At 43.5% G+C, this 25952-nt stretch overlaps 1 protein-coding gene across 2 annotated transcripts in view; it reads left to right on the top strand.

Moving 5' to 3' along the window:
• The window catches only part of ZNF609 (zinc finger protein 609), a 140702-nt gene that overhangs the window by 86692 nt on the left and 28058 nt on the right, over positions 1-25952 (top strand). For both annotated transcript variants that reach the window (XM_084782371.1, XM_084782370.1), the window contains exon 3: positions 16223-16448. In XM_084782371.1, coding sequence (XP_084638497.1) covers positions 16223-16448 — 226 coding nt within the window. The remainder of the gene's footprint in view (positions 1-16222; positions 16449-25952) is intronic.

The raw sequence follows: 25952 nt of genomic DNA, 5'->3' as shown, positions 1-25952 counted from the left end.
GCTTAGTTTGGGCTGATCTCTCAGAAGTTGGAGAGGGAAAGGAAAGACTGCATATGGCCCCATTTTACTTACAAACTTAAATCCTTCCTAGCTGCCAGCTACTTGCTGATTAGAAATACCAAACTCCTGCCACGAGTGGTGGCTCACGCCTAAAATCCCAACACTCAGGAGGCAGTAAGGAGGCAGACTGCTCAGTATGCCAGGCCAGCCAGGGCTGCTCAGCATGACCCTGCTCAGAAAATGAAGTTGGGGGACGGGATCGATCTACTTGTGAACAAAGAGTTTTAGACTTTGATTGGTCTGACTTTGCAGGGACTCTGAGTCTGCTCAGTACTCGTGTCTTAGGGACTTAACCAGATATTACCTATGAAGTGACACAAGGCCATGCATATGAGAGGAGGCCATGTCAGACAAACCAGTCTCTGTGTGAGCATGTGTCTAGGTTTCGTGTACTGTTAGCCTAGGATACGAATCAGTGTAATCTCAGTGTAGATCTGCTTACGTGAAGACAAAGTGTAGCTGTCAATGCCAGCTCCATGGATAGCCAGCCGCTTTCCTTATAAGCTTATAGCTTCAACATACACAAGTGTGGAGAAAAATGTGGTAAAGAGGAATAATGGAACTTACTCTCAGGGGAGTATGCACACAGGTAAAGATCAGGACAACCTGAAGTCAGTCCCCATCCTCCCCTTTGTTTGAACCTAGGCCTGTTTGCTGTTTTTTCCACTGTGTACACCAGGCTAGCTGGCCCCCAAGCTTCCGTCAGTTATCCTGTGTCAGCCAGTCATTTAGAGAGACGCGCTGCTTTTATAGCTGTTTACCTGACCCTGTCCAGCTCTTACGTGGTCATCAGGCTTATGTAGGTAACCCTTTAACCACTGAGCCATCTCCCTAGCCCACCCCTACTCTTATACAAAATGGTTTTTGAATGACCATTAGTAGAAAATTGACCCTAATATTTTAGTGCCTCTAATTTATTTTCTAGGAGCTTGGATAAGCAAGCTGTCCATATACCCATGACAGTACTTTTATGATTGAAAACTAGAAAGTCACCTGAATTCAGTGACTAACATTTGACTGGTTGCACGATTTGCATGTTTGTTTGTAAATATGTATGTGGTGCACATGTGCCTGGGTGCTTGTGTAGAGATCTGATTGCAACTCTAAGGAGTTGGTTCTCTCCTTCCCCCATGTGGGTCCTGGACTTGAGCTCAGGTCATTGAGCTTGGTGTTGAGTGCTTTTACCCACTGAGCCATCTTGCTCTTCCTGTTTGGTCTTTTGTAGTCCTCCTTTCTTAGTCTCTCAAATACTGTGAACAGAGGCAAGACATCATATCCATTTTGGCTCATTATTTTAATGTTGCCCATTCTCTGTACCTTCTAAGAATCAGATGCATTTTCCCCTAGGTATGTCTAATATGAAGTGGAATATGGACCTCACATACATGCTAAGCTTTGTCCTACCTTAGAGGTTTGTATATGCTGTTCTCTTTGCCTATTGTTTTCCTTTGTTCTTTATGTGACTTGCAGCTTCCTATCCTGGTCTCAGTTTAAATCCAGCCTCTTCAGAAATACCATGCCTGGCTGTCTGCGTGGCTCCCATGTTTCTATTATCCCCATGCTCTGGAGGTTCCTCAAAAGCTCCCTCCCTCCCTCCCTTCCTCCCTCTCTCTCCTTGGGGGTTTGGGGGACTTAATATATAGCTCCAGCGGCCTTGAAATTCATAGTCCTCCTGTATCTGCCTCTCTAGTCCTGGAATCACAGAGGTGAGACAAATTCCTAGCTCTAGTAGTTTCTAATTTCTATATATTTACTGGTCTCTTCCATTTACCACTCTATATCCAATGCATAACAAGAAGTGCTAAGGTTTGGGGCTCCTCATATCTCTTCTGACAGTGTGCATAGCATGAGTCGTGAAGAAAGGACAGTAGCAGCTCTGCTTACCTACAGTGCTGCTGTGTCTCCGCAGCTTTGAGTTAATATTTTATTATCTCTAGTCTTCAGCTTGTCATGCCTTGCTTTTTTCCTTCTGTGGCTTGTCACCCTCCTACTTGACTCTGACTTGGATTCTTCACACTAAAAGGATGTATCAGAGAAGTGAGGTGCCCCTGAGAGCAGGGAGGAAGGATGGAATGACAAGAGCCACCAGAAATCTCTTTCAAAACTCTAATCACTCTAAGGTCACAGTTTAGAGTCTAGGATGAGAGGGACTTTGAGTGCCTCTTGTTCTTGCTCAGTGCCCTCAGTTGGAGTGCTTAGCTGGCAGGCAGGCACCTTTTCCTCCTCAGTTACTGTCAGAGCAACATGAAGGTCAGGCAGAGAGAGACAAATGAGAGCAGCTCAGGGAAAGGAGGTTACCACGGTAACAAGCAGGCAGTCCTGCAATTTGGAAGCTGGCCTAATCTTTCTCCTCCTTCTCAGTGCTGGAAGATGGGTATTGTGTAGCTGACCTGCATCCTTGGGGTGGGAACCATAATCCCTTTCTGACAGTTCCTAGTGACACTGGAATGAGCTGCTTTGCATTTTAATTTGATAAACAGCAGCCATGGTTTTCTCAGAAGTGCTAGAAACATGGCTTTTTTTTTGGCTCTGTTCCAGGCAGAATTCTGGTTGCCAGAGAGGGGCATTTAGGATTGCTGTTTATTTCTCATTAAAAATGTTTCATATTTGTGAAGCATGCCCATTGGTTCAAGAAAACTAAAATCAGATTTATGCAAGTTGTCCTTGGTGTCGGTGTGAGTGTGAACATGTGCACATGCACACATATGTATGTGCATGCATATACCTTTTGAAGACCACTGAAGCCAGAACTGGTGGTATACATGCCTTTAATCCCAGCACTTGGGAGGCAGAGGCATGCAGATCTCTGAGTTTGGGGCCAGCCTAGTCTACATGGTGAGTCAGTTACAGTCAGGGCAATGTAGAAGAGACCCTGTCTCAACAGACAGACAGGCAGGTGTACAGACAAAAAGACCACTGAGATACTGTCCTGCTGCCCAGCTGTTATGAGCCAGTCACGCAGTACAGAAGGTATTATGTTCTCTGACTTTCTATCCTTATCCTACTGTGTACCACTGTGCTGCCCTCCCCAAGTTTCTTGAGATAGACATCTCACTATGTAACCCTGGCTGGCCCTATCCTGCCTCTGTCTCCTGAGTGCTGGGATTAAAGGCGTGTCCACCTCATCTGGCCATTTTGAGTATGCCAAGTCTTCTCTCACTTTTCCCACCTGCACTTTTTATTTATTAATGTATTGCCTTTAATTGTAATAAAACACATACATAATGCTCTCTCTTCTCTCAAAAATAAATTTAAAACAAGAATAATAAATTTTCATGGTAATAAAAAATACCAAAAACCCCCATAAACTAAAGTCATCTAGGGTCTCATTACTCAAAGTGAACTAGAATACCCTTCCAGACCGCCACTGTAGGTCTGTGCTCTTGTCGAGATCACCTTAATATCATTGGACTCTGCCACACTGTGCTATAACCTTTTGTCTTTTTGGTTACTTTTTAAAAAAGTATTGTTACCTGTCCTTAACCATAGAGATTCCTCTTTGATGAATGCTTAGATGGCTTCCGAATTTTTTTGTTTCTATTCAGCTATAAAACAGGCGTGGTAGCGCACACCTTTAATCCCAGCACTCGGGAGGCAGAGGCAGGTGGATCACTGTGAGTTCGAGGCCAGCCTGGTCTACAAAGCGAGTCCAGGACAGCCAAGACTACACAGAGAAACCGTGTCTCAAAAACCGAGAAGCTGGGCATGATAGCACATTTCTGTAGTTGGAGCCCCTGGAAAGTGGAAGCAGGAGAATCACAGGGACTTCAGAGTCACCCTTGTCTGCGTGTAGAGTTCCAGGCAGGCCTGAGCTTCATGTGGCTGCCAAGTAAGTTACAGACAGGAGCTCACTGTGAAGCCAGCCTTTGCCTTGAGCCGAGCCCTCCTCTCTCTGCCTTCTCGCTGCTGAGCTTACAGGTGGTGGTGGTGGGTGGTGATTGATTAATCGGTTTGGCTTGGTTTGGTTTTTCAGATTAGTCTCATGTTACAGTTGAGCCTGGCCTGGAACTCACTAGGCAATGGAGAACGGCCTTGAACCCCGTCCTCCTTTTGTCCTGCAGTGTTGGGGTTACAGTCATGGACCGCCACAGGTCAAAAACAGGATTAATTTGCTTTATTAGAGTACTAGCCCCTCTTTGACAGAATACTTTCAAGTCCAAAGTAATCATAGAGGAGAATATAGAATTTGCACTCAGAATTAGTGATCCTGTGTCTAAGGTACCAAATGGAAGAGTACAAGAAAACTGCAGACGGGCAGCTGTCCACATCTTCATATGTGTAGCTAATGTGAAGCTAACAGTAACCGGAAGTAGAATCGTAGGTTGTGAGCTGTTTGCATACCCAAGATTCCAAGGAAGAGCATGGTATAAGGGAAAGAGAATATGCGTCAGAATTAAGACATCTTTTGGTTCAGATTCTGGCCTTGTCTCCTAATAACTGTACTTAGAAGCATTTCATTTCTGGATGTGTAAGTGTGGATGTCTATGCCACATGTAGGTCAAAAGACGACATTGAATCTCCCCAAAGATGGAGCTCCAGGCAAGTATGAGCCACACAGTGTGTGTGCAGCAAGCACTTTGAACCATCTCTCCATCTTCTGTCAGTGCTGTCATCTGCTTCCTAGGGGCATCATGAGCTACCTAAGATAAGACATGCACGGCGTGTGCACCAAATCCTAGTGTCCTTCTGCCACAGCATGAGCTTCTTTACCGGGTACAGCTGGCTTTAGGGACGTAACTTGTACAACCAGAACTTCTCTGTTTTACACTGGCCCGTTTTCTTACTGTTGTTTTTATCATCTTCTTCTCGTCCTCTTTTTTCTCCCACTTTTCCTTCTCTTCCCAATCCTCTTCATGGTTCAAGGAAACTAGCCCTGCAGCTAGGCAAGTACACCACCTCTGAGCGAAACCAGCAGCTTCCATTCTCCTTTAAACCCTGTTTTCTCTCAGTTCTTGTGACATCCATCAATTTTGGTTCCTTTTTTTTTTTTTTTTTTTAATTCCTGAATGAGTTCTGAAACCAGATTACCTGAATTTGAATCCCTGTTGATTGTATGATGACCTATCTGTATAAATCATCTTTCTCATAGTGTACCTGAGAAAAAGAAAGCATACACTTTGAAAAGTTTCCTTTGAAAAAAAAAAAAGAAAGAAAGAAAAGTTTCCTTTGGCCCTTTGTGTCCATAATCACTCCACCTAGCTGACTTGGAGCCTGTGGAGAGACACTACATCCTGGTGGAGAGAATGTAGCCAAGGTGTCTGGCCAAATGATCCAGAAATGAAAAGCAGAAAACAAGAACCTACCTTTGAAAGCACAGTTCCCTATGACCTGAAGACCCACTTCCTGGCTTGCACGTCACTGTCCAAGCGCGCCAAATGAAATCAAATCTTTTGCATCACCTTCCTCCATGTGGCCCAGTCTATTAATGTTAAAAGCAGGTGCAGGGGTTGGAGGTGAGCTCATTTGGTAGAGTGTTTCCTTCGCACGCACACAGTGCTAGGTTTAGTACCCAGCAACATAACCCGGACGAGGTACACACCTGTAAGCCCAGCACTCAGGAGGCAGAGGCCACAAGAATCAGAAGTTAAAACTCTTTATCTACATCATGAATTTGAGGCCTTCTTGGGCTACATGACATCCCACCTTTAAGATTAAAAAAAAAAAAGAAAGAAAGAAAAGAAAAGGTAAGAAGCCTGGCACTGTGGCTCAAGGGAGGCAGAGGCAGGTGGATCACTGTGAGTTTGAGGCCAGCCTGGTCTACAAAGTGAGTCCAGGACAGCCAGGGCTACACAGAAAAACACTCTCAAAAACCCAAAAGAAGAAAAGAGAGAAAAAAGAAAGGCAGCTGCTAAGCGTAACAGTTCCACTCGTTTTTTTCCCCTTGTTTTTCAAGACAGGGTTTTTCTGTGTAGCTTTTGCTGTCCTGGCAGCAGTTCAGGTTGTCATTTCTTCCTTGGAGCATTATAGTAGCTTCTATTTGCTATCCTTGCCTTTGATTCGTCTTCTTGAAAACACAGTAAAGGGACTAGAGATATGGCTCAGAGCACTGGCTGCTCTTCCAGAGGGCCTGAGTTCAATTCCCAGCAACCACATGGTGGCTCACAACCATCTATAATGTAATCTGATGCCATCTTCTGAATGCAGTTAGAGCACTCATACATAAAATAAATAAAATCCTTTAAAAAAAAAAACTTAAAAGAAAAAAAAATCTGTGGTGGAGACCAAACCAAAGGCAATGAACATGTCAGGCAGGTGCTATACACTGAGCTGTATGTCCAGCCCAAGTACAGTCAAAGTTTAAAAGCATGATGAATTGTATCACTTCCTGATTGTCATTTTGCATTGATATTTTACACTGTTAGAACTCTCCCACCATTCTTCTCCTGACATAGTACTGTTTCTTCCTCTGGGACCATTGAGACCATGTATTTAGTATTGCATCCAATCAAAATAACCTAATTTTCCTGATCTTTGTGCTGAATTTGTCCCTTAAGACTGAACTGAAGTAATCCCAGCACTTGGGAGGCAGAGGCAGGTGGATCACTGTGAGTTTGAAGCCAGCCTGGTCTTAAGTCCAGGACAGCCAAGGCTACACAGAGAAACCCTGTCTCAAAAAACAAAAAACAAAAGACTGAACTGAAGAGCTTGTCTAAAAAGTACAATGTCCTAGGTTTAATACCCAGTACTACAAAAATAAAAAGAAAGGGGCGTGGGGGCGCACCCCTTTAATCCCAGCACTTGGAAGGCAGGAGCAGGGGGATCTCTTAAGTTCGAGGCCAGCCTGCTTACAGAATGAGTTTCAGGACAGCCAGGGCTATATAAAGAAACCCTACCTCGAAAAACAAAAGTGAGTGAGTGAGTGAGTGAGCGAGCGAGCGAAGGTAAAATGATGGAGCAGAATTTCACCTGACTCTGTTTTGGGTAGACAGAAGTGATTCTGCCTTTTGTGTAGGGACCTTATTTGCATCTATTACATTTCTTTAGGACTTGTTCATATTTGTTTTATCACACATGGCCTAGAGGCAGTAATCATACTGTATTCACCATTCAGTATACTGTAGTGCTTATATCATCATAGATATTTAATGATATTGAGTAAAGAGAGGGATCCAGAAAAAGAATGGTTGTTAAGAACCAGGTTTTTGTCCAGGCGCTGGGGGGAGGGGCCTTATGGAGTACCAGATGTTTGTCAGCTAGGGCGGAGGTGGTGTGTCACAGGAATGCCGTTAGTCCATTCGTGTTACGTGGCTTATTCTAAGTCACTAAATAGAAAATATTACAGACGTGTGGGTGATACAATGGTCCGGACTTTTCAGCAGTGACAGAAAGTGGGTCCGCCTACTTGAAGTCATCAGGATTTTGTACAAAATGTCATCAAGTTTCTGTTTTTCTTTGGGCCAGCTGCATCTTCAGGCTTGCTTGCTGTCTGTTTGTCTTTTTTCTCTTTCCTTGTTTATTACTGTTATGTGGATGGGTGTTTTGCCTTTGTGTATATCTTTGCATCATGTGTATGGCTGGTGCCAGGAGGCTAGAAGAGGTCATCAGGTGTCCTCAAACTGGAGTTACAGATGGTTGCTAGTGGCCGTGTTGATTCTGGGACGTGAACCTGAGTCCTCGGCAGGAGCAGCCAGAGCCTTTTCCCTCTAGGCTAGGCAAAGTGACCTCAGGAAGCTGCAGTTTGAATTAGCCTTTATAGCTCAAAGTTCCAAAGGAAAGACAATCCATGGCTGGAGAATCTGTTCCATATGGTCAGGTAGGTCTGGGCCTGTTCCTGCAGTAAAGTGTGGTCATGAGAATGAACTTCCCACAGAAAGAGCAATCCCTTCACAAGACCTGAGCCAGGCACACTTGTACAGAAAGACGGAGGCACGAGGATACTGAGTTTGAGGTCAGCTTGGGCTTCATGAAACCTTGTCTAAAATATAGATAATTTAAGAGCCTGCAATTAGCTTACTGTGAAAAGAAGGCATTTACTGTCAAGCCTGACAACCTGAATTCAGTCCTTGGGACCCACATGATGGAAGGAGAAAACTGACTCCTGCAAGTTGGTCTCTGACCTCTGTACAGTATAACAAGCATATGCCCACACACAATAAACAAACAAATGTAATTTTAAAATGAAGAAGGAAAAAAAAATACCCAGAAGCGTTGTAAACATTGTAGATGCTATCCAAACACTGGATGTCAAAAAGAGTTCATACTGCCACAAGAACACTAGAAAGTTGTGCTTAATAACCATGTAGCAAAGCGTGCCTGTAGTCCCAGCTTTTTGGAGGAGTGAGAACAGAAGATCACTTGAGCCCAGAAATTCAGCCTGTATTTTAAGGAGAGGAAGAGACCAAGGGAGGGAGGGAAGGTAGGTATAGTATGATGTGTCTGTGACCACCCAGCTATTAAATAATACAGCTGAGATTTTCACCAGTCTGGCATTTTTAAATTTAAGACTTTTTTCTGTTACTTGTGATTTTATAAATACCATGACCTGGCTGGAGAGATGGCTCAGAGGTTAAGAGCACTGGCTGTTCTTTGAAATATCCTGAGTTCAATCCCCAGCATCCACAAGGTGGCTCACAACCATCTATAATGAGATCTGGTGCCCTCTTCTGGCCTGCAGGCACACGTGCAGGCTGAATACTTAATAAGTAATAAATAAACCTTAAAAAAAAAAAAAGACCAAAATACCTTATATAAGAAGTTTATTTTGGCTTATGGCTCTAGAGGTAAAATGTCTATCAGGTCAGGGAAGCAAAGGGCAATCAGCAGGCATGGCATCAGGAGAGGCTGCTGAGAGCCCGTATCTCAACCACAAGCACAAAGCAGAGAGAGCAAGTTAGAAGTGGACGGAGACTATAAACATTCAGTCTACCCCAGTGAGATACTTCCTGCAGCAGTGTTACACTTTGTAAACCCTTCCAGAAAACAACGCTGCCACCAGTGCCTGAGCCTATGGGGAGATATTCTCATGCAAACCACCAGAACAATTATATATAATTTGTGCTACATGAAGTTCTGTCTCAAACAAACAAATATTATATTGCATTTTTTTAAATTTCTGTGTTGGGAAGAGAAGAGTATATGCGTGGAGATAGTCAGGGGACAACTTGAGGGAGTTGATTTTCTCGCTCCACCATGGTGGTCCTGGGGACCATTAAACACAGGTCATCAAGCTCAGCAGTAAGTACCTTAACCTGCTGAGCCATCTCAAGGACCTCTTATGTATTTTTTTATTTTAAAAAAGTGTACAGAAACATAGAAAGCCTGACTGATGAAAAGTTTGAAAAGCTGAGCATGGTGGTACTAACTACCATGTAATCCCAGCACTAGGAAGGCAGTGTCAGGAAGCTCAGCTCCAGTTGGAGCCCAGCCCAGTCTGTATTGTGAGTTTGAATGTGAGGTCTCTACATAGTGAGACCCCGTCTTAAAAAAGAAAACGGAACCAGCCTTGCCAGGTGTTGCATGCCTATAATCCCAGCACTTGGGAAGGTAGAGGCAGGTGGATCGCAGTGAGCTCAGGACAGCCTGGTCTACAAATCAAGAGTCAGGACAGCCAGGGCTATACAGAGAAACCCTGTCTCAGGGAAAGAAGTGGGGTGGAGTGAGAATTGGCCAATTCTATACAATAGTTGTTTTAACTATGTAGTGGAAGCTTCTTGAAAACCCTAGTTATGTTATGTTTTTGTTTTAACCCCCAAAATGGGGAGTTGGACTGATTTTAGTTTGCCTTGCTGTGGCTTGGAGAGCGATGTGGTCTTTGCCAGTTGCCGATAGTTTAATTCCGAGAACTGGAGAACTCAAGAGAGGGCATAAAGATCAGAGCCTAGAGAGAGGAAGGGAATGCTTCCACAAAAAAGAAAATGCTTGGGGTGGATGGTGGGGGACACAGACAGGACTATTTGAGGGGAGGTAAAAACAGTGCCAATGGCCTTTTTTTTTTTTTTTTTTTTTTTTTTTTTTTTTTTTTTGAGACGGGTTCTCTGTGTAGCATTGGCTATCTGTCTTGGACTTGCTTTGTAGACCATGCTGGCCTCGAACTTACAGAGGTCCTCCTGCCTCAGCCTCCCAGGCTTCTGGGATTAAAGGCATATGTCACCACGCCCGGCTTAGCCCCATATTTTTAGCTTAAATGCCAAGACCAAGAACGCTTTCTGTAGAAAATGGTGTCTCATCGTTAGTTGAAGGTTCACTTTCAAATGTATCTCAAGGGCTGGAAAAATGGCTCAGAAGTTAAGAGTGCTTCTGCTAGCTGCTCTTCCAGAGGTCACAAGTTCAATTCCCAGAAACCATGTGGTGGTGCATAACCGTCTATAGGGAATTCTGGTGCCCTTTTCTGGCGTGTAGGCATACATGCAGACAGAACACTATGTATAACAAATAAGTAAATCTTTTTTTAAAAATGTATCTCAGATAAGGGCTTCTAATTTCAAGTAAGTCTTATTTATCCTTAGCAATGAACAGTAGAGAGAATGACTTCCTCTGTCAAGAGTAGGGGTCAATTTTGTCAATTATGTATCTGTGTACCTACCTACCTATCTATCTTGGTTTGTGGAGCATAGGTCTCAGTAGTCAAGGGGAGTGTGGGGCAAGAATTTGCAAAGGATAGCTTTGAACTCTGATGCTCTTGTCTCTGCCTCCCAAGTACTGAAATTATATCAGCACCATTATACCCTGCCTTAACATTCTACTTTCTATATAGTCTTATCTGATTATTCTGAATAAATCTGAGCATCTATCCTTTCTTGCTTGAATAAAAAAGCCAGTTTAACTTTCTGCCTTTTTTTTAAGGCTTATGTTTTTTTTTCTTTTAAAGATTTATTTATTTATTATTTATACAGTGTTCTGCCTGCATGTATGCCTACACACCAGAAGAGGGCATCAGATCTCACTATAGATGGTTATGAGCAACCATGTGGTTGCTGAGAATTGAATTCAGGACCTTTGGAAGAGCAGACAGGGCTCTTAACCCCTAAGCCGTCTCTCCAGCCCCTAAGGTTTATGTTTAATTTTTAATTATGTGTATGTGTTGATGGCTGTACAGAGTGCAAGTGTCTGCAGAGACCAGACATCAGATTCCTTGGAGCTGGAGTTACAGGCAGTTGTGAGACCCTCAGTGTGGATGCTGGGAACTGAACAGTCCTCTCCAAGTCAGTACAACCACTGACCCCCTTTCTGCTTTTTGACAGGAAGGTGTGAGATTCACATTGTGAAGGGAAGAAAGAAGAAAGTCCATTGTGAATTTCTTTAGAACATTTTCTATCCTAAAACTGTATGCTACAGCCTTGAACAATTTTCTCCATCAGTGCCTCTCAAATAGAAGTCAGTTGAAGTCGGCGTATAATTACTTCTTATGGGGAGATTAATGATTTTGGCCTTTCTGTTTCATTCTCCCTGCTCCTATCTCTGTGCCACCTGCCTATCAGCATGCAGGAACCTTAATAGATGCCATTGAGAACCTTAACAGATGCTGTTAAACTAATATGGAAAGGTGAACTGAAAAGAAGTATCACCAAGAGATAAAGGAAGTGGACTTTAGGAAACTTCAGACTCATTCCAGATTGTTGGTCTCATTTTGGGCTTTTGCTTGTTTTTTGTTTATTTGTTTGTTTGTTTGTCTAGCTACCTACCTGGAGCATGGGGAGGCCTAGTAACATGTCCTAGAACTTCAGAGACTTAAAAAAGTTGGCCCAACTTGTGTTAAGAGTTATTGAGAAATTGATAGCCTCAACTTTCCATATCCCTCCTCCTTATTTTCCCAGTTATTGCCAGTCTGTTGACAATCTGTTTTTAAGTCTTGGTATAAGAAAAAGGATATGGGCTGGAGAGATGGCTCAGAGGTTAAGAGCACTGACTGCTCCTCCAAAGGTCCTGAGTTCAATTCCCAGCAACCACATGGTGGCTCACAACCATCAACATTGTGATCTGACTCCCTCTTCTGGTGTGCAGGTATACATGTAGGTAGAGCACTGTATACATAATAATAAATAAATAAATCTTTAAAAAAGAAAGAAAGAAAAAGGATAGCAAGTGAGTTATTTTCTGATTTTTATTATCCTTTCTTGCAGAGTGATATATGAAGCAATGCTTGTTCCAGAAAGTAGCCTAATATGAAATACTTTCAAGCCATCTAGATTTTTTTTGTTTTTTAATATTTATTTATTTATTATGTATACAGTGCTCTGCCTACTTGTATACCTGCAGGCCAGAAAAGGGCATCAGATCAGATTATAAATGGTTGTGAGCCACCATGTGGCTGCTGGGAATTGAACTCATGACCTCTGGAAGAGCAGCCAGTGCTCTTAACCGCTGAGCGGTCTCTCCAGCCCTATTTTTGTCTTTTGAGTCAAGGTTTCTCTTGTAACCTATCCTAGAATTCTCTCTGTAGTCCAGGCTGGTCTCAAACTCAGAGATCGCCTGTCTCTTCCTCCAGAGTGCTGGAATTAAAGGCGTGTACCACCTGCTGCCTGACTTTCAGGTGCGTATCACAGTGCTACTTACAGAGCATTATGGCTTAATGTAAACTCTAAATATGCCCAAATGATAATTAACAGAGCTGGTATAAAAATTAAACCGTGGTTCTCCATGATCATTCTTTAGATTTCTATTGGAAAGGAGGAGTAGCTTTATAGTTATAATGCTTTCCTGTCCTCTAAGTGTGTAATGAAGTAAAGCCATCTTCAGACAGAGACCCGCAGCTCTGCTTAGTGCCTGACCTGTGAAGGTGGTTGACATATATGTGTTCAGGGTAGCTCAGTCAGCAGAGTGCTGATTTGGAATGCAGCAGGTCCTGGGTTTAATCCCCAGTACTGCATAAAACAGCACAGTGACACCTATCTGTAATCCCAACACATAGGAAATAGAAGCAGGAGGATCAGAAGTGCAGGGTCATCTTCAGCTATATATTAATTTCTAGACTAGACTAGGATTCTCAAAAGAAAAAAATCTTTGGAAGCTGGGTGCAGTGGCATGTAATTCCAGCATTATGAAGGATAGAATATTAGGCAGGTGGATTGTGATAAATTCAAGGTCAGCCTGGACTACACAGCAAGAGCAGTGACAGCCTGAACTAGAGCGAGATCTTGCCTCACACCTCCAAAAAGAATAAAATAAAAAATAAATAAATTCTGATAATTAATTATTAGCCACTCATGGTGGTGCATGCCTTTAATCCCAGCACTCCAGAGGCAGAGGCGGACTGATCTCTGTGAGTTTGAGGACTGTCAAGACTGTTAATCAGACAATTCTGTCTTGAAAAATAAACAAACCACCAACAACAAAAATCCTGAGGTGCAGCAGTTCAGCAAACATTTTTGTTGAAGTGTTCAACAGCAAAGTTTAGTATGATATACTGCTCAAAAGCAGCAGTAGCATTTCCATCGTACATTTGATGTTTTCTGTATTTCTTAGTGCAGAGTTGAGGTCTGGCTTTTCTAGTGTGCCTTTTTGGAATAGGAGAGCAGGAGTGGATGTCTTTTTACGCCTGATCATGCTGCTTCAGCTGTGATATGGATTGTCAGCAGAGCATGTGCAAGCTCACAGAAGGTTTTGTTGTTGTTTGTTTGCAGAGGTTTGTTTGTCCTTCTTTGGGATTGGGGAAGTGTTGAGAGGATTTACCATAAACTCCCTGTAGCACAGGCTGGCTTCTTGCTCACAGTGATCTCTGGCCCCCACACTCAGCTATGCCCTAGGAGATTATTAGGTCAGCCTCTGTATCCAAGAAGAGCACTGTGGAGGAATTTATCTTGCTATCAGAGGAAAGACTGTACATACTAACTGATGGTATCTCTGCCTCTCCTCTTTTTAAGAGAAAGAACTGGTGTTTGAGTAGCCAGAGTGAAGATGGTTGTAGGTTCTGTGACTTTTCTTTTCTACCAGTGCTTCTCAAAGGCAGATCCCAGCACTGTAAGGCAATAGTAGGGACATTCCAGCTTACACTTTAACCTTCAAACCTATGGAGTGTGTGTGTGTGTGTGTGTGTGTGTGTGTGTGTGTGTGTGTATTTGCATGCATGCATGCATAGGCATATATGTAGAAGCCAGAGTCAATGCCTGATGGCCTCTTCTGTTGCCCTCCCCTTTTATTTTATTTTATTTTTTGGACAGGGACTCTAACTGAACCCACACTTAACCATTTTGACTGGCACAGCTGATCATCAATCCCCCAGGACCCACCTGTTTCCATGCTCCATTGCTGGAGTGAAAGAAACACACTACCAAACCAGCTTTTCTATGTGTGCTGGGGATCTGAGCTCAAGCATCAGGTTCTCATGCCTGCACTATACCCACTGAGCCTTCTCCCTAGGCCCTGTGTGTAGTTGTTTTTGTTGTTTGTTTGTTTGACATAGTGGCTCATTGTGAGGTGCTGGCTAGCCTGAAACTAACAGATCTGCCTGGCTGGTGTGGAAAAGTTTAACGGGTCTTTCAAGGACCCACCATGTCACAAGATAATATTACAAATCTGTGATTTTCAAGAGAGGGAACCAGAATGTCAACATATAACTTGCACTTCCATCTCATTTTATGAAAAAGGTAGTGTTTAGGGAGAGAGAGAATAGAAAGATATGGGTGGCCTCTTTTGGGGCAGCCCTTCAGGGAACAGAATTAGATCAGTGTATGAACATTCTATGAACTCTGAAAGCATTGATCTCTGCAATAGTGGTAACTTTCTAAACTAAGATATCAGAGCCAGCTACAGAAAATGGAGGCAGTATCTAAACAGCTTTGAGACTGATTTTTTTCTTCCAAGTCTAGGAAGGTATATGTAGGGGAGAGAAGTAGTTTATAGGCAGAATGGTGGTAGTGCACTAACTTACTCTAAACCAGAGTTCATCACAGAACTGTCCAGCAACTTGGATCGTGGCTGTGTGTGGCTCCCTCCAAAGGGCTCTCATATCCCGCATCCTTGTTAGTCTCATCTGAAACAAATCCATAACTCATTTTCTAAGCTTGCCGATTAGTGTCATGAGCTCAGAGGAAGTCAGTTCATGTGTGTACTAAGTACTTTTTAAAATATGTGTAGGGTTCTTGGTTAGGATTTGGGCATTATAGACTCACCATTGGTAATTTGTCAACTTGATACATACTGGTATTCAAACAGTAAGGAGGGTCTGGACAGATAGATGGCTCAGTAGTTAAGACTGAACTGTTCTTGTAGAGGGCTAGAGTTAGATTCCCTGAACAGGTTGACTGGCTTTCAACCATCTATACCTCCAGCTCCAGGAAAACCTGACCCCCTCTTCTGTCCTCCAAGGATACCACATTCAGACTCACACACTAATTAAAAATAACCTGGGGGAGGGGCTTGGGATTTAACTCAGTTGTAAAGCTAATGCCTAGGAAGCACACAGCCTTGGGCTTGGTCCTCACTCTAGGGAAAAAAAGAAGAAGAAAGTAAGAGGCTGGGGAGATGGCTCAGCAGTTAAGAGCACTCACTGCTCCAGCCTGGTCCCCGGCAGCCACATGGTAACTCGTAGCCATCAGTAACTGCAGTTCCAGGGGAGCAGACCCTCATCTAACACACACCTCAGAAGCCGGTAAAAGCCATGTCTGCTTGTGAGTTTGTTTCGTTTGGTTTTGGTTGTGTAGTGCAGACTGGAACTCGGGATCTGCCTGCCTTTGAGGTAGAGACAAAACACATCTTTGTGAGTTTGAGATAAGCCTGGTCTACATAGAGAGTTCCTTGCCAACCAAGGCCTCATAGGTGAAACCTTGGGGTTGGGGGCACGTGAGGCAGAAGGACAAGACAGAAGGATTAGTGTGAATTCAAAGCCAGCCTGGGCTACAAAATGAGACTCCCTCAAATAAAAGAAAATAAAGTCAGGCATGATAACACATATTTAATATCAGTATTTGTGAGTTTAGGCAAAAACGGTCAGGAGTTCAAGGGTATCCTTTGCTAGTTACATAGGGAGTTTGAGGCCAACCTGGGTCACTTTGGACTCTTTCAAACAAAAATAAGTAAATGAATAAATAGCTTCTAACCTAAGATGTTGTCATGTAAGCCACAGATTAACAGTGATATCATGAGCTGGAATGTGAGAGGAAGGAACAAGTCTTGTACTCAGAGCACTTGCACTGCGGCCGCCAGAGATGTGGACTAGATCAAGTACAGAAAATACATGTCCTCTAATGATTTTGTAACTCAGCTAGCACCTTCTCTTCTCTCACAGATGGAGTCCCCCGTGTCTACCCCAGCGGTACTGCCACTGCACCTTTTAGTGCCAGTGGTTAATAATGACATCTCGTCTCCCTGTGAGCAGATCATGGTCCGCACCCGATCAGTTGGAGTCAACACATGTGACGTGGCTCTTGCCACAGAGCCTGAGTGCTTAGGCCCCTGTGAACCTGGAACAAGTGTCAACCTTGAAGGCATCGTGTGGCAGGAAACAGAAGATGGTAAGTCCATCCCTTCTCAGTTATTTCTGCAAAAGCCAGTAGAGGCTGAGTGTAATCCCAGCACTCAGGAGGTAGAGGCAGGCGGATTGCTGTGAGTTCGAGGCCAGCCTGGTCTACAGAGCGAGTCCAGGGTAGCCAAGGCTACACAGAGAAACCCTGTCTCAAAAAGACAAAAAAAAGAAGAAGTACTGGCAGTGCCCACACAAGGGGTAGTTAGTCGCTTACTTTATCATTCCTAGAGATGATTCCTTTGTTGCAGTCCTGGCCATTGCAAGTAGGCACATGCTCTACCCCTGTGTACATCCCTAGTTCCTGTGCCAAATTTTAATTTTATAGATGGCACACAGTCATTTAACAAGTGCTTACTGTGCCATTTATTCCGTGTTGGTACTCCCTATGTTCTCCCTTATGTTTTATATGAGAGATTTAGATTACAGGTAAAATTTTCAATCAGACTTTAAGAGAAACAGTAATAAAACGTCAGTTGAGGAAATCTAGGAAATGGAGAACTGGCATTTGTTTGTTTTGGGTTTTTGGTCTTTTTTGTGATTTTTTTTTTAATGTATGCTGGTGTTTTGCCTGCATGTGTGTGTGAGAGTGTCAGATCCCGTGTAGTCCTCCTCTTCTTTTTTCCTTCCTTCCTTTCTTCTTCCTCCTCTTCTTCCTCTTCCTCTTCTTCCTCTTCCTCCTCCTCCTCCTCCTTCAAGGAAGGGTTTCACTATAGCCCAGATTGGCCTGGGCCTCACTAGAACAAGCTGTCTTTGAACACACAGCAATCTACCACTTGGTCTTGATTTCCCCCCCCCCCCAACACAGGGTTTCTCTGTGTAGCCTTGCCTGTCCTAGACTCACTTTGTAGACCAGACTGGCCTCGAACTCAAAGTGATCCACCTGCCTCTGCTTCCCGAGTCCTGGGATTAAAGGTGTGCACCACCACACCCGGCTGGTCTTGATGTTTTTTTGTTTTTGTTTTTTTAAGATTTATTTATTTATTCATTTATTATGTATACAGTGCTCTGCCTGCATGCCTGCCTGCCCACCAGAAGAGGGCGCACAATCTCACTATAGATAGTTGTGAGCCACCATGTGGTTGCTAGGAATTGAACTCAGGACCTCTTGAAGAGTAGGCGGTGTTCTTAACCTCTGAGCCACCTCCAGCCCCTGGTCTTGATTTTTTAAACATGGTCTCATGTGGCCCATGTTGGCCTTAGACTTGATATGTTGCTAAAGATGACTTTAAATTCTGGATCCCCCTGCCTCCACCTCTCAATAACTGGGATTGCAGAAGTGCACTACCACATCTGACCACACTTGACAATCTTAAATTGACAATGTTGGCACAGTGAATTTCAAGTTTTTTCCTTTTTAAAAAAAGTTATTTTTTTATTTTATCTGCATTGGTGTTTTGCCTGCATGAGTATCTGAGTGAGGGTGTCAGCTCATAGAGTACAGACAGCTGTGAGTTGCCATGTGTGTACTGGGAATAGAACCTGGGTCCTTTGGAAGAGCCATCAATACCCTTAGCCTTCTCTCCAGCGCTCTTAATACCTGCAGGTACGGCCAGCTCCTGCCTTCCACAGCCTGCCTTGCCCAGCCACCTACATATTTGATGTTTCTTTCCCTCAGTACATAGTCTTTGTAGGACTAGTCAGTGGGGACGTTTTGACACTGTCTTGTTTTGGGCTTTCACAAGGCTTAAAACAAGCTGCTGCTGCCCAAGGTTGCCATGCAGACTTCTTACATCCTCCATTTGCCCTGGAGAACAAAAACTCTTTGTTGGAACTTCTGAAACCTAAACGAATTAAATAGGAGTACAAAGGTGCGTAACCAGTTACTTCAGCCCCCTTGGTAACATTTAGTACAAAGGTGGGTAACCAGTCGCTTCAGCCCCCTTGGTAACATTTAGTTACTTTGAGCACCTGTTCTTTATAAAGAATCAAGTTCTCCTGGGAGGCAGGGGAGACCTTTAATCCCAGCACTCAGGAGGCAGAGGCAGGCAGATCTAAAGCAAAAAAAAATCAAGTTCTCATCAAAGCGTCTGTGGTTGGAGAACAGAAGCTTTAGAGACCCATAGGAAACAGCTAATTGTCCCTGATAGGAGAGAACTAACTTGTAGGTCTGCGTTTCACTCTGGTCGTTCTGCCATCAGTCTTTTCTCATAAGTACTGTTGTTGTCATTTGGCATCAGTTAAAAGTCCTCCATGCACTAAGTGCTAGTGTATTTCAGGTAAAGAAGATATACAAAGGTGCAAAAAAGATATGCTCTGTATATATGTGTATTTACCGTGTGCAGTCTAGAAATAACAAATTAGATGTGTCCTCCATCCCATCTTGTCCCATCCCGCCCCACCCCCACCCCTGTCCTGGGCTCACTTAGTAGACTAGGCTGGCCTCAAACTCAGAGAAATCCACCTGCCTCTGCCTCCCAAGTACAAGATGTCTAATTTTTAATGTGTAAGTTTGAGAAATGGCTCATGAGTTAAGAGCACTGGTTGCTCTTCTAGAGGACCAAAGTTTAATTCCTAGCATCCATGTTGCAGGTAACTCAAGTCTCGGGGGACTCCATACCCTCTTTTGGCTTCCTTGAGCATCAGGCACACATAGTGTAGACATATATGCAGGCAAAATATCTATGCACTTGAAATAAGCTTTGAAATAATAAATAAAACATAAAAAGATACTGACTGCCTATGGCCAAATATTTAAGCAAAGTATATTGGAATGACAAATGTATGTGGGTGGCAGAATCTTTTTTATTTTTATTTATTTGTTTTTTATTTTATTTAAAAATATGGGTATTTTGCCTGTGTATGTGTCTGTGTACCACAAATACAGTGCCCATGGAGGCCAGAAGACGGCTTGAGATTCCTCTGGAACTTTGAAGTTACAGAAGGTTGTTAGCCACTATGTAGCTACTAAGAGTTGAATCCAGGTCCTCTACAAGAGCAGCCAGTTGCTCTTAACCGCTGAGCTATCTTTCCAGTCCCATGGATGGCATCTTTGAGCCACTAAGCAATCTTCAGGGGGGACCTATACTTCAGTTTATTGTAAAATGTATCATTTTCTGCCTGTGTGTTCTGTTTTTCTTGATGGTGATGACTTTTCTCTAATGACAAAAATATGAACCTGAGGCTGGAGAAATGGCTTAGCAGTTAAGAACACTGGCTACTCTTTGAGAAGACCCAAGTTTGATTCACTTAGGGCAACTTACAACTCCCTATAACTCTAGCTCCAGGGATCTGACACCCTCTTCTGGCCTCCACAGGTACATGTTACATACAGACACACACTTGAAATTTAAATATGAATCTGAGAGTTGGGCTTGGTAGTGCACGCCTTTAATCCCAGCACTCAGGAGGCAGCAGCAGGTGGATCACTGTGAGTTCAAGGCCAGCCTGGTCTAGAAAGCGAGTTCAGAACGGCCTGTGCTACACAGAGAAACCTTGTCTTTAAAAAAAAAAAAAAAAAAAAAAAATATATATATATATATATATATATATATATATGAACCTGAGAAAATCTTTTCAGAGAGTGAAGCAAACCCAGTAACAATGAAGATCTTTTTCTTTGAGAATGCCTGCTTTCTCTCCCTGCCATGGGGATTTTAATATGCAGTGCTGGGGGTAGAACCCAAGGCCTTTGACATGTTGTGCCAACAGTATATCCCTGAGCTATATCCTGTCTCTCTTGTCCATATTTTCCACTGTTTACAAAGTTCAGGGAAATTAGGGACTCTACTCATCATCGAACCCCTGGTCCATGCAAATGATTGTACAGGGATGCATGTGTACTGCTCGTCCAGAGGCCAAAACAAGACATTGCCATGTGTCTTCTTCTTTTATTCTCTGCCTTTATCTCAGCGCACCAGCAGCTCAGCTATTTGCAAGGTTGCCTTGCAGGGCTGGAATTGCAGGCACACACACAGCCACGTCTGCCTGTTTTTGTTTTTGAAGTAAGGATTTCTGGAGTCTAGATTGGTTTGAACTCACTGTGTATGTAGCCAAGGATGAGCTTGAACACCTGGTCCTCTTGTTTGTACCTTCCAAATAAAAAGTAATTGTTTGAGGAAGCTGAAGAGATGGCTCAGTGATCCTGAGAACCAGTGGTTAAATCCTAAAACCAGCATCAAGAGCCTTACAGCTTCCTATTCCTCCAACTACAAGTGATCTGATCCCTTTTCTAGCCTCTTCAGGCACGTGGACAGTATGTGCGTACACACACACACACACACACACACACACACAAATAAAATAAATAATTGTGTGACCAAATAGAATCAAAAACAAAAGCCAGGTATAGTGACTTTTGCCTGTAGTCTCAGCACTCTGTATGCTGTGCAGTGGGATGGCCAGCTCAAGACCAGCCTGGGATACAAGCTCTACCCTCTGAGCTAGGTGCCCACTGTCCTAGGGATATTTTTGCTATTGTTCAAATGAATGACATCTGTGTCATTTCATTTCTGTTAAAATATACTCAACAAATCCTATAATATAGCTTCAGCGTATTAATCATGTCAGAATACTTTCCAAACTTCTCTAAGAGTAAATACTTGTTTTAGGACATTTGAGATCCTTGTCACTAATTTAAATCTAAAGATTTGTAGTTCTTTCTTGTTACGTTAAGATGGTGTCCTTTTTTTTTTTTTAAGATTTATTTTTTTGTGTGTGAGTGTTTTGTCTGTGTGTGTGCCCCACTTGCATGCCTGGTGCTCACAAAGGTTGGAAAAGGGCATCATGCCCCCTGGAACTTAAGTTTCAAAAGGTTGTAAGCAACCATGTGGATGCTGGGAATCAAACCTGCAAGCCATGTGCTCTTAACCAGCTCCTTTATTGTTTTTGGTTTTGTTTGGTTTGTTTTTCGAGACAGGGTTTCTCTGTGTAGCCTTGGCTGTCCTGGACTCACTTTGTAGACCAGACTGGCCTCGAACTCACATTGATCCACCTGCCTCTGCCTCCGAGTGCTGGGATTAAAGGCATGCGCCACCACGCCCAGCCTTTATTTTGTTTTTGAGACAGGGTCTCACTGTGGCCTATGCTAGCTTGGAATTTAATATGAAGTGGGGCTGGCCTCTTAATTTTTGGATGACTATCCTGCCCCAGCTTTTTTACTTCTACTTTTAATATTTTTTAATTAATTGTTATTGTAAGTGTGCATGGTATGAGTCTGGGGCAGATGAGTCATATGCGTGCCAGGGCACACTCATGAGAGCAACTTTGTGAGGTAGGTTTTCTCCTTCCACCTTTATGTGGATTCCAGGGATCAAAGTCAGATCTGCAGGTGTTTGGCAGCAAATACCTATATCCTCAGAGCCGGCTTGCTGGCCCTACTTTAATATTTTAGTACCAGAGTTTCCCCTTTTCGTCTTGGGTTTAAGGCTGAGCGAGTGTTTTCCTCCATTCCTTCCTTTCGTTCTAAAGGGAAAAGAATTGTTCTGGAATGATACATCGTACTATTGTATGCTTAGTGGCCACCTAGGAGAGTCTTTTATGTGAATTAACACTTAGCACAAATCTCTTTAAGAAATAAGATTTCTAGCCAGGTGGTAGTAGGTACACCTTTAATCCTAGCACTCGGGAGGCAAAGGCAGGAGGATCTCTGTGAATTTGAGAGCAGCCTGGTGTACAGAGCAAGTTACAGCATAGCCAAGGCTACACAGAGAAGCCATTTCTTGGAGAAAAAGAAAAACAGAAATACGATTTCCTCAAGATCTGGAGTCTTGAATCCGTCTTCCTGTTAATCATAAGAACTACATACAGATACTTTTAGAAGACTTCCAGGCCTCTAGGCTTTCTTGTGCACCTGACTTTGTACAAAGGAAAAAAGAGAAGATTAAGTATTGCCTATAGTGTTCTCTTCTTTTGAGAGAGTTCTTGCTGTGTAATCCAGACTGACCTAGGGGGAAGGAGGGAGGGAGGGAGGGAGGGAGGGTGGGTGGAGTGTAGTTTTGAGACAGTGTCTTGTGTCGTCTAGAATGACCTTGAACTTCCTGATCCTCTTGCCTCTACACCACAAGTGCAGAGATTACAGGCAGTCATCACTGCCTGGCTCTGGCCTGAACTCCTAACTCTTCTCCCCTGCCTCCATGCCCAGCTACCTAGAATGATTTCTTTGCACCTGGCACTTTGAAGACAGCAAGGCTAACTTTAGGTAAGAATGCCAGCAGTGCTCTATGTTGTCCTTTTTTGGACAGCAGTACTAAGGCAGAAGTGTTGTGCTTCACTGTGTGTGTGTGCTTTACACAAGAACTGGCCGCATGGAGAAAGGAGCACTAGAGTGAAAGTTTAGAGAGAGCGGTGCTTCTTCCATTGTTGTTGTGGCCCTTGACTTTTTATTAGTTATTTTTCTCATAGCTGTGACCAAATAATGAGAAGCAACCTAACGGTGAAGGAATTTTTTTTTTTTTAGTGGAGGGCATGGGCTGGAGAGATGGCTCAGTGGTTAAGAGCACTGTCTGTTCTTCCAGAGGTCCTGAGTTTAATTCTCAGCACCCACATGGTGGCTCACAACCATCTGTAATGTGATCTGACTGCCTCTTCTGGTGTGCATGAAAACAGATCACTCATATACATAAAATAAATAAATAAATCTTTTTTAAAAATCAAATGAAAACTAGACATGAATGGTGCGTATGCTGTGGTCCAGCACTGGGAAGCTGAGAAAAAAAGAGCGGCAAATATAAGGCCAGCTTAAACTGCTAAATTAGCATAAGTAAAATTTGATTCTAACAGCTGTATATAGCTAACGGCTTTCAGTTTTGGAGTGTATGTGCGTGTGTGCACATGTGGAAGCATGCTTTCACTAAAAAGAAAGAACGTCAAGTAGACTGGCAAGGCGGCTCAGCACCATCAAGCATGGCCACCTCAGCACAGCTCCCAGGTCCCACAGTGCAAGGAGAGATCCAAAGCCCGAACTTTGCCCTCTGACCTCCACATGTACTGTGTAGCTTGCACCCATCCATGCCCACCTACACACAATAAGAATAAATTTCTTAGTGACGATAAAGGTCACCGAAGCACAGTGTCTGCTCTCTGGGATATGAAAATAAAGCTTTTTCTTTTCAAAAGAAAAAGAAAATAAATTTCTTTTTTCTTTTTTTTAAGAAAGAGCAGTGATTTTGTGAGAAAATAGTGAGGGCTAGTAAATAACTAACATCTATACAGGCCCAGGGCAATTTATGTACTGTGGCTTCTGTTAGGCAAGCACTTGGCCCTTTGTCTGGTTGAGCCTTGTTCTTTGGTCTGTGAGTTGGCCTTTTCTCTATTGAGTAGTGGTTTACCATGAAGTTTGGCTTACTTTGTAATTCCACTAAGAAGTTGCCCAGTGTTTCTCCATGCTTATTTGCTTACAGACTTACTGTGGGTCTTTATCTGTCTCAAACGGAACTCTTCTTTTAAGAAAAAGGTGAACCAGGCACAGGTCCTGTCTATAATCCCAGCACTCAGGAGGCAGAGTCAGGCAGATCTCTGTAAGTTTGAGACCAGCCTGGTCTACAAAGCCAGTCCAGGACAGCCAGGGGTCCACAGAGAAACCCTGTTACCCCCCCCCCAAAATAAATAAATAAATAAATATATATATATATATATATATATACACACATATACATACACACATACACATACAGAATTTTCAATATTTATACTGGAAAAATTGTACTTAGCTACTGGTTTTTCTTACATGCTACAACTAATGGTCTTTTCCTTCAGTCTTGCTTCAGACCGCACTCACCTGGAGAGAGGCGATGTGTCTTTCTCCACTACTTAGACGATTGCCTACTAGGCAGACTCGTGAAAGCCTAGTAGCCATTGTCTGGCACCACAAGCCTTCATAGCAACAGACCACTACATGGCAACAGCAGCCACACAAAGGAAACATTAGGGAAATCAATACCTTTCTCCCACCCTTCCCCCACCAAAAAATGGCAGCCGACACACTGTTGCCATCAAGCGGCCTCCTCCAGGGTGCTTAGGACATGGTGTGTTTCTGTACCCTCGTGGAGCATGATATCTGTCCACTGTCATATAGTTAAATCCTGAAGCCCTAAGGGAAAATTTGAGTAATAGGCTCTTTTGAGTTTCATTTTATGAATTGCAAAATAGACTACTAATCTTCAAGGGAGAGAGACATGTTCTTTTAGAATATTCTAGCCCACCTCTTCTCACCCCCGCGCCACAGGCACACACCAGCAGAGTACAGGGAGGCCTTGCATGTGGCCAGGCTGTGGACTTTCAAGTAGGTAGGGTTATTTTGAAAGAAAATTCACCTCAGATCATGTGGAACACAGGCCTATTTTGTACTACTGTTATCCTTCACAAGTCATTTAGTTGCTGAAGCGTAAGTGTCCAGGGGAGTGAAGCCTGGCCCATAAATACAGTTCTAATGTGGCCTGGGACTGAGCACTAGCTAGGCCGTACTTAGGATGAAAGTCAGAGCTGCCGTGTTTCCTTGCTCTGTTGATAAGCTCATTTTACTAGTCTGTGCTCTACTTTCCTCCTTTGTAAAGGGAGATGGTGGACTCCATGATCGATGCATTCCTTGCAGCTCTTCATGTTCATGCATCTGTGATCATTTGTGGGGGGCAGAGGAGGGGATAGTCCGTATCAGTTTTTTGTGATGAGCTCCAGCCGTGGACACCTTTGGTCTCAGTGCTTACACTGCCAAAAACAGGTCTTGGCCCTTCACCACTTACAAAACTGACGTAGAAGTGATAGGCAGAAGCGATCGGCAAACTTGGCAACTCACCCTCTCTCCCAGGGCAGCAGTTTGAAACCAGCTCAGGCAGAGCTTTGCTCCCAGGCTGCTGCTACATGTCATAAGGCTGTTCCTGCTTCTTAGTAGGGTGGGGAGGTGAGATTGATTCAGTCCTCTCCTCCGTCCCCTCCTTTCCACCACCTCCTGCGGTTTCCCTCATCTTCTCTCCCTTTCCTCCTTTTCCCCCTGTCCCAAAACCAGAGGCACTTCTCTAACCCTCTGATACCTCGTTCTCCCTTTCCCTTAGGCTTTACAGAACAAAGAAGTCACAGGGCATCAACTCTATAATGTAGGCAGCTGGAGATAATTTCCCCAGGAAAGGGTGGGTAAGGAGCTGATTCCTCCTGGCATGAGACAACATTGCTAAATGGCCTCATGATATGTCTGCCAAAGCTCAGGCTTTGTTAGGGCCATTCAGGCTTCTCTGCTTCTGAGTTAAATTACAGTGAGGAACCACCCCCATGTATTTTCATAGGGGGCAAGATTAGGAAAACATGGAAAGTGTGTCATTTTTAGGTCTTGTTAATTGCTTAAGGAATTTCATTTAATCCACTGTCCCAGTGCTGACTCATGCCAGGTCCTTTACTTCTTTCAGTTGTTGTCTTCATGGCCTTCTCCATAGCAACAAGCCACAGGACACAAGGGCTGTTAGCAGGACTCCCGAGTCCCCCACCCACGTTGTTCTCTATTCTTTTTTTAAGATACCTTTTAAAAGACTGTGGAGTAATTTTCTGCTTCCATTGAGCTCCTAGTCAA

The sequence above is a fragment of the Acomys minous genome, assembly GCF_964271855.1.
Source record: "Acomys minous genome assembly, chromosome: 5".
In the NCBI taxonomy this organism is placed as follows: Eukaryota; Metazoa; Chordata; class Mammalia; order Rodentia; family Muridae; genus Acomys; species Acomys minous.
The sequence above is the reverse complement of the archived record's forward strand: the minus strand, read 5'-3'. Positions and strand labels throughout refer to the sequence as shown.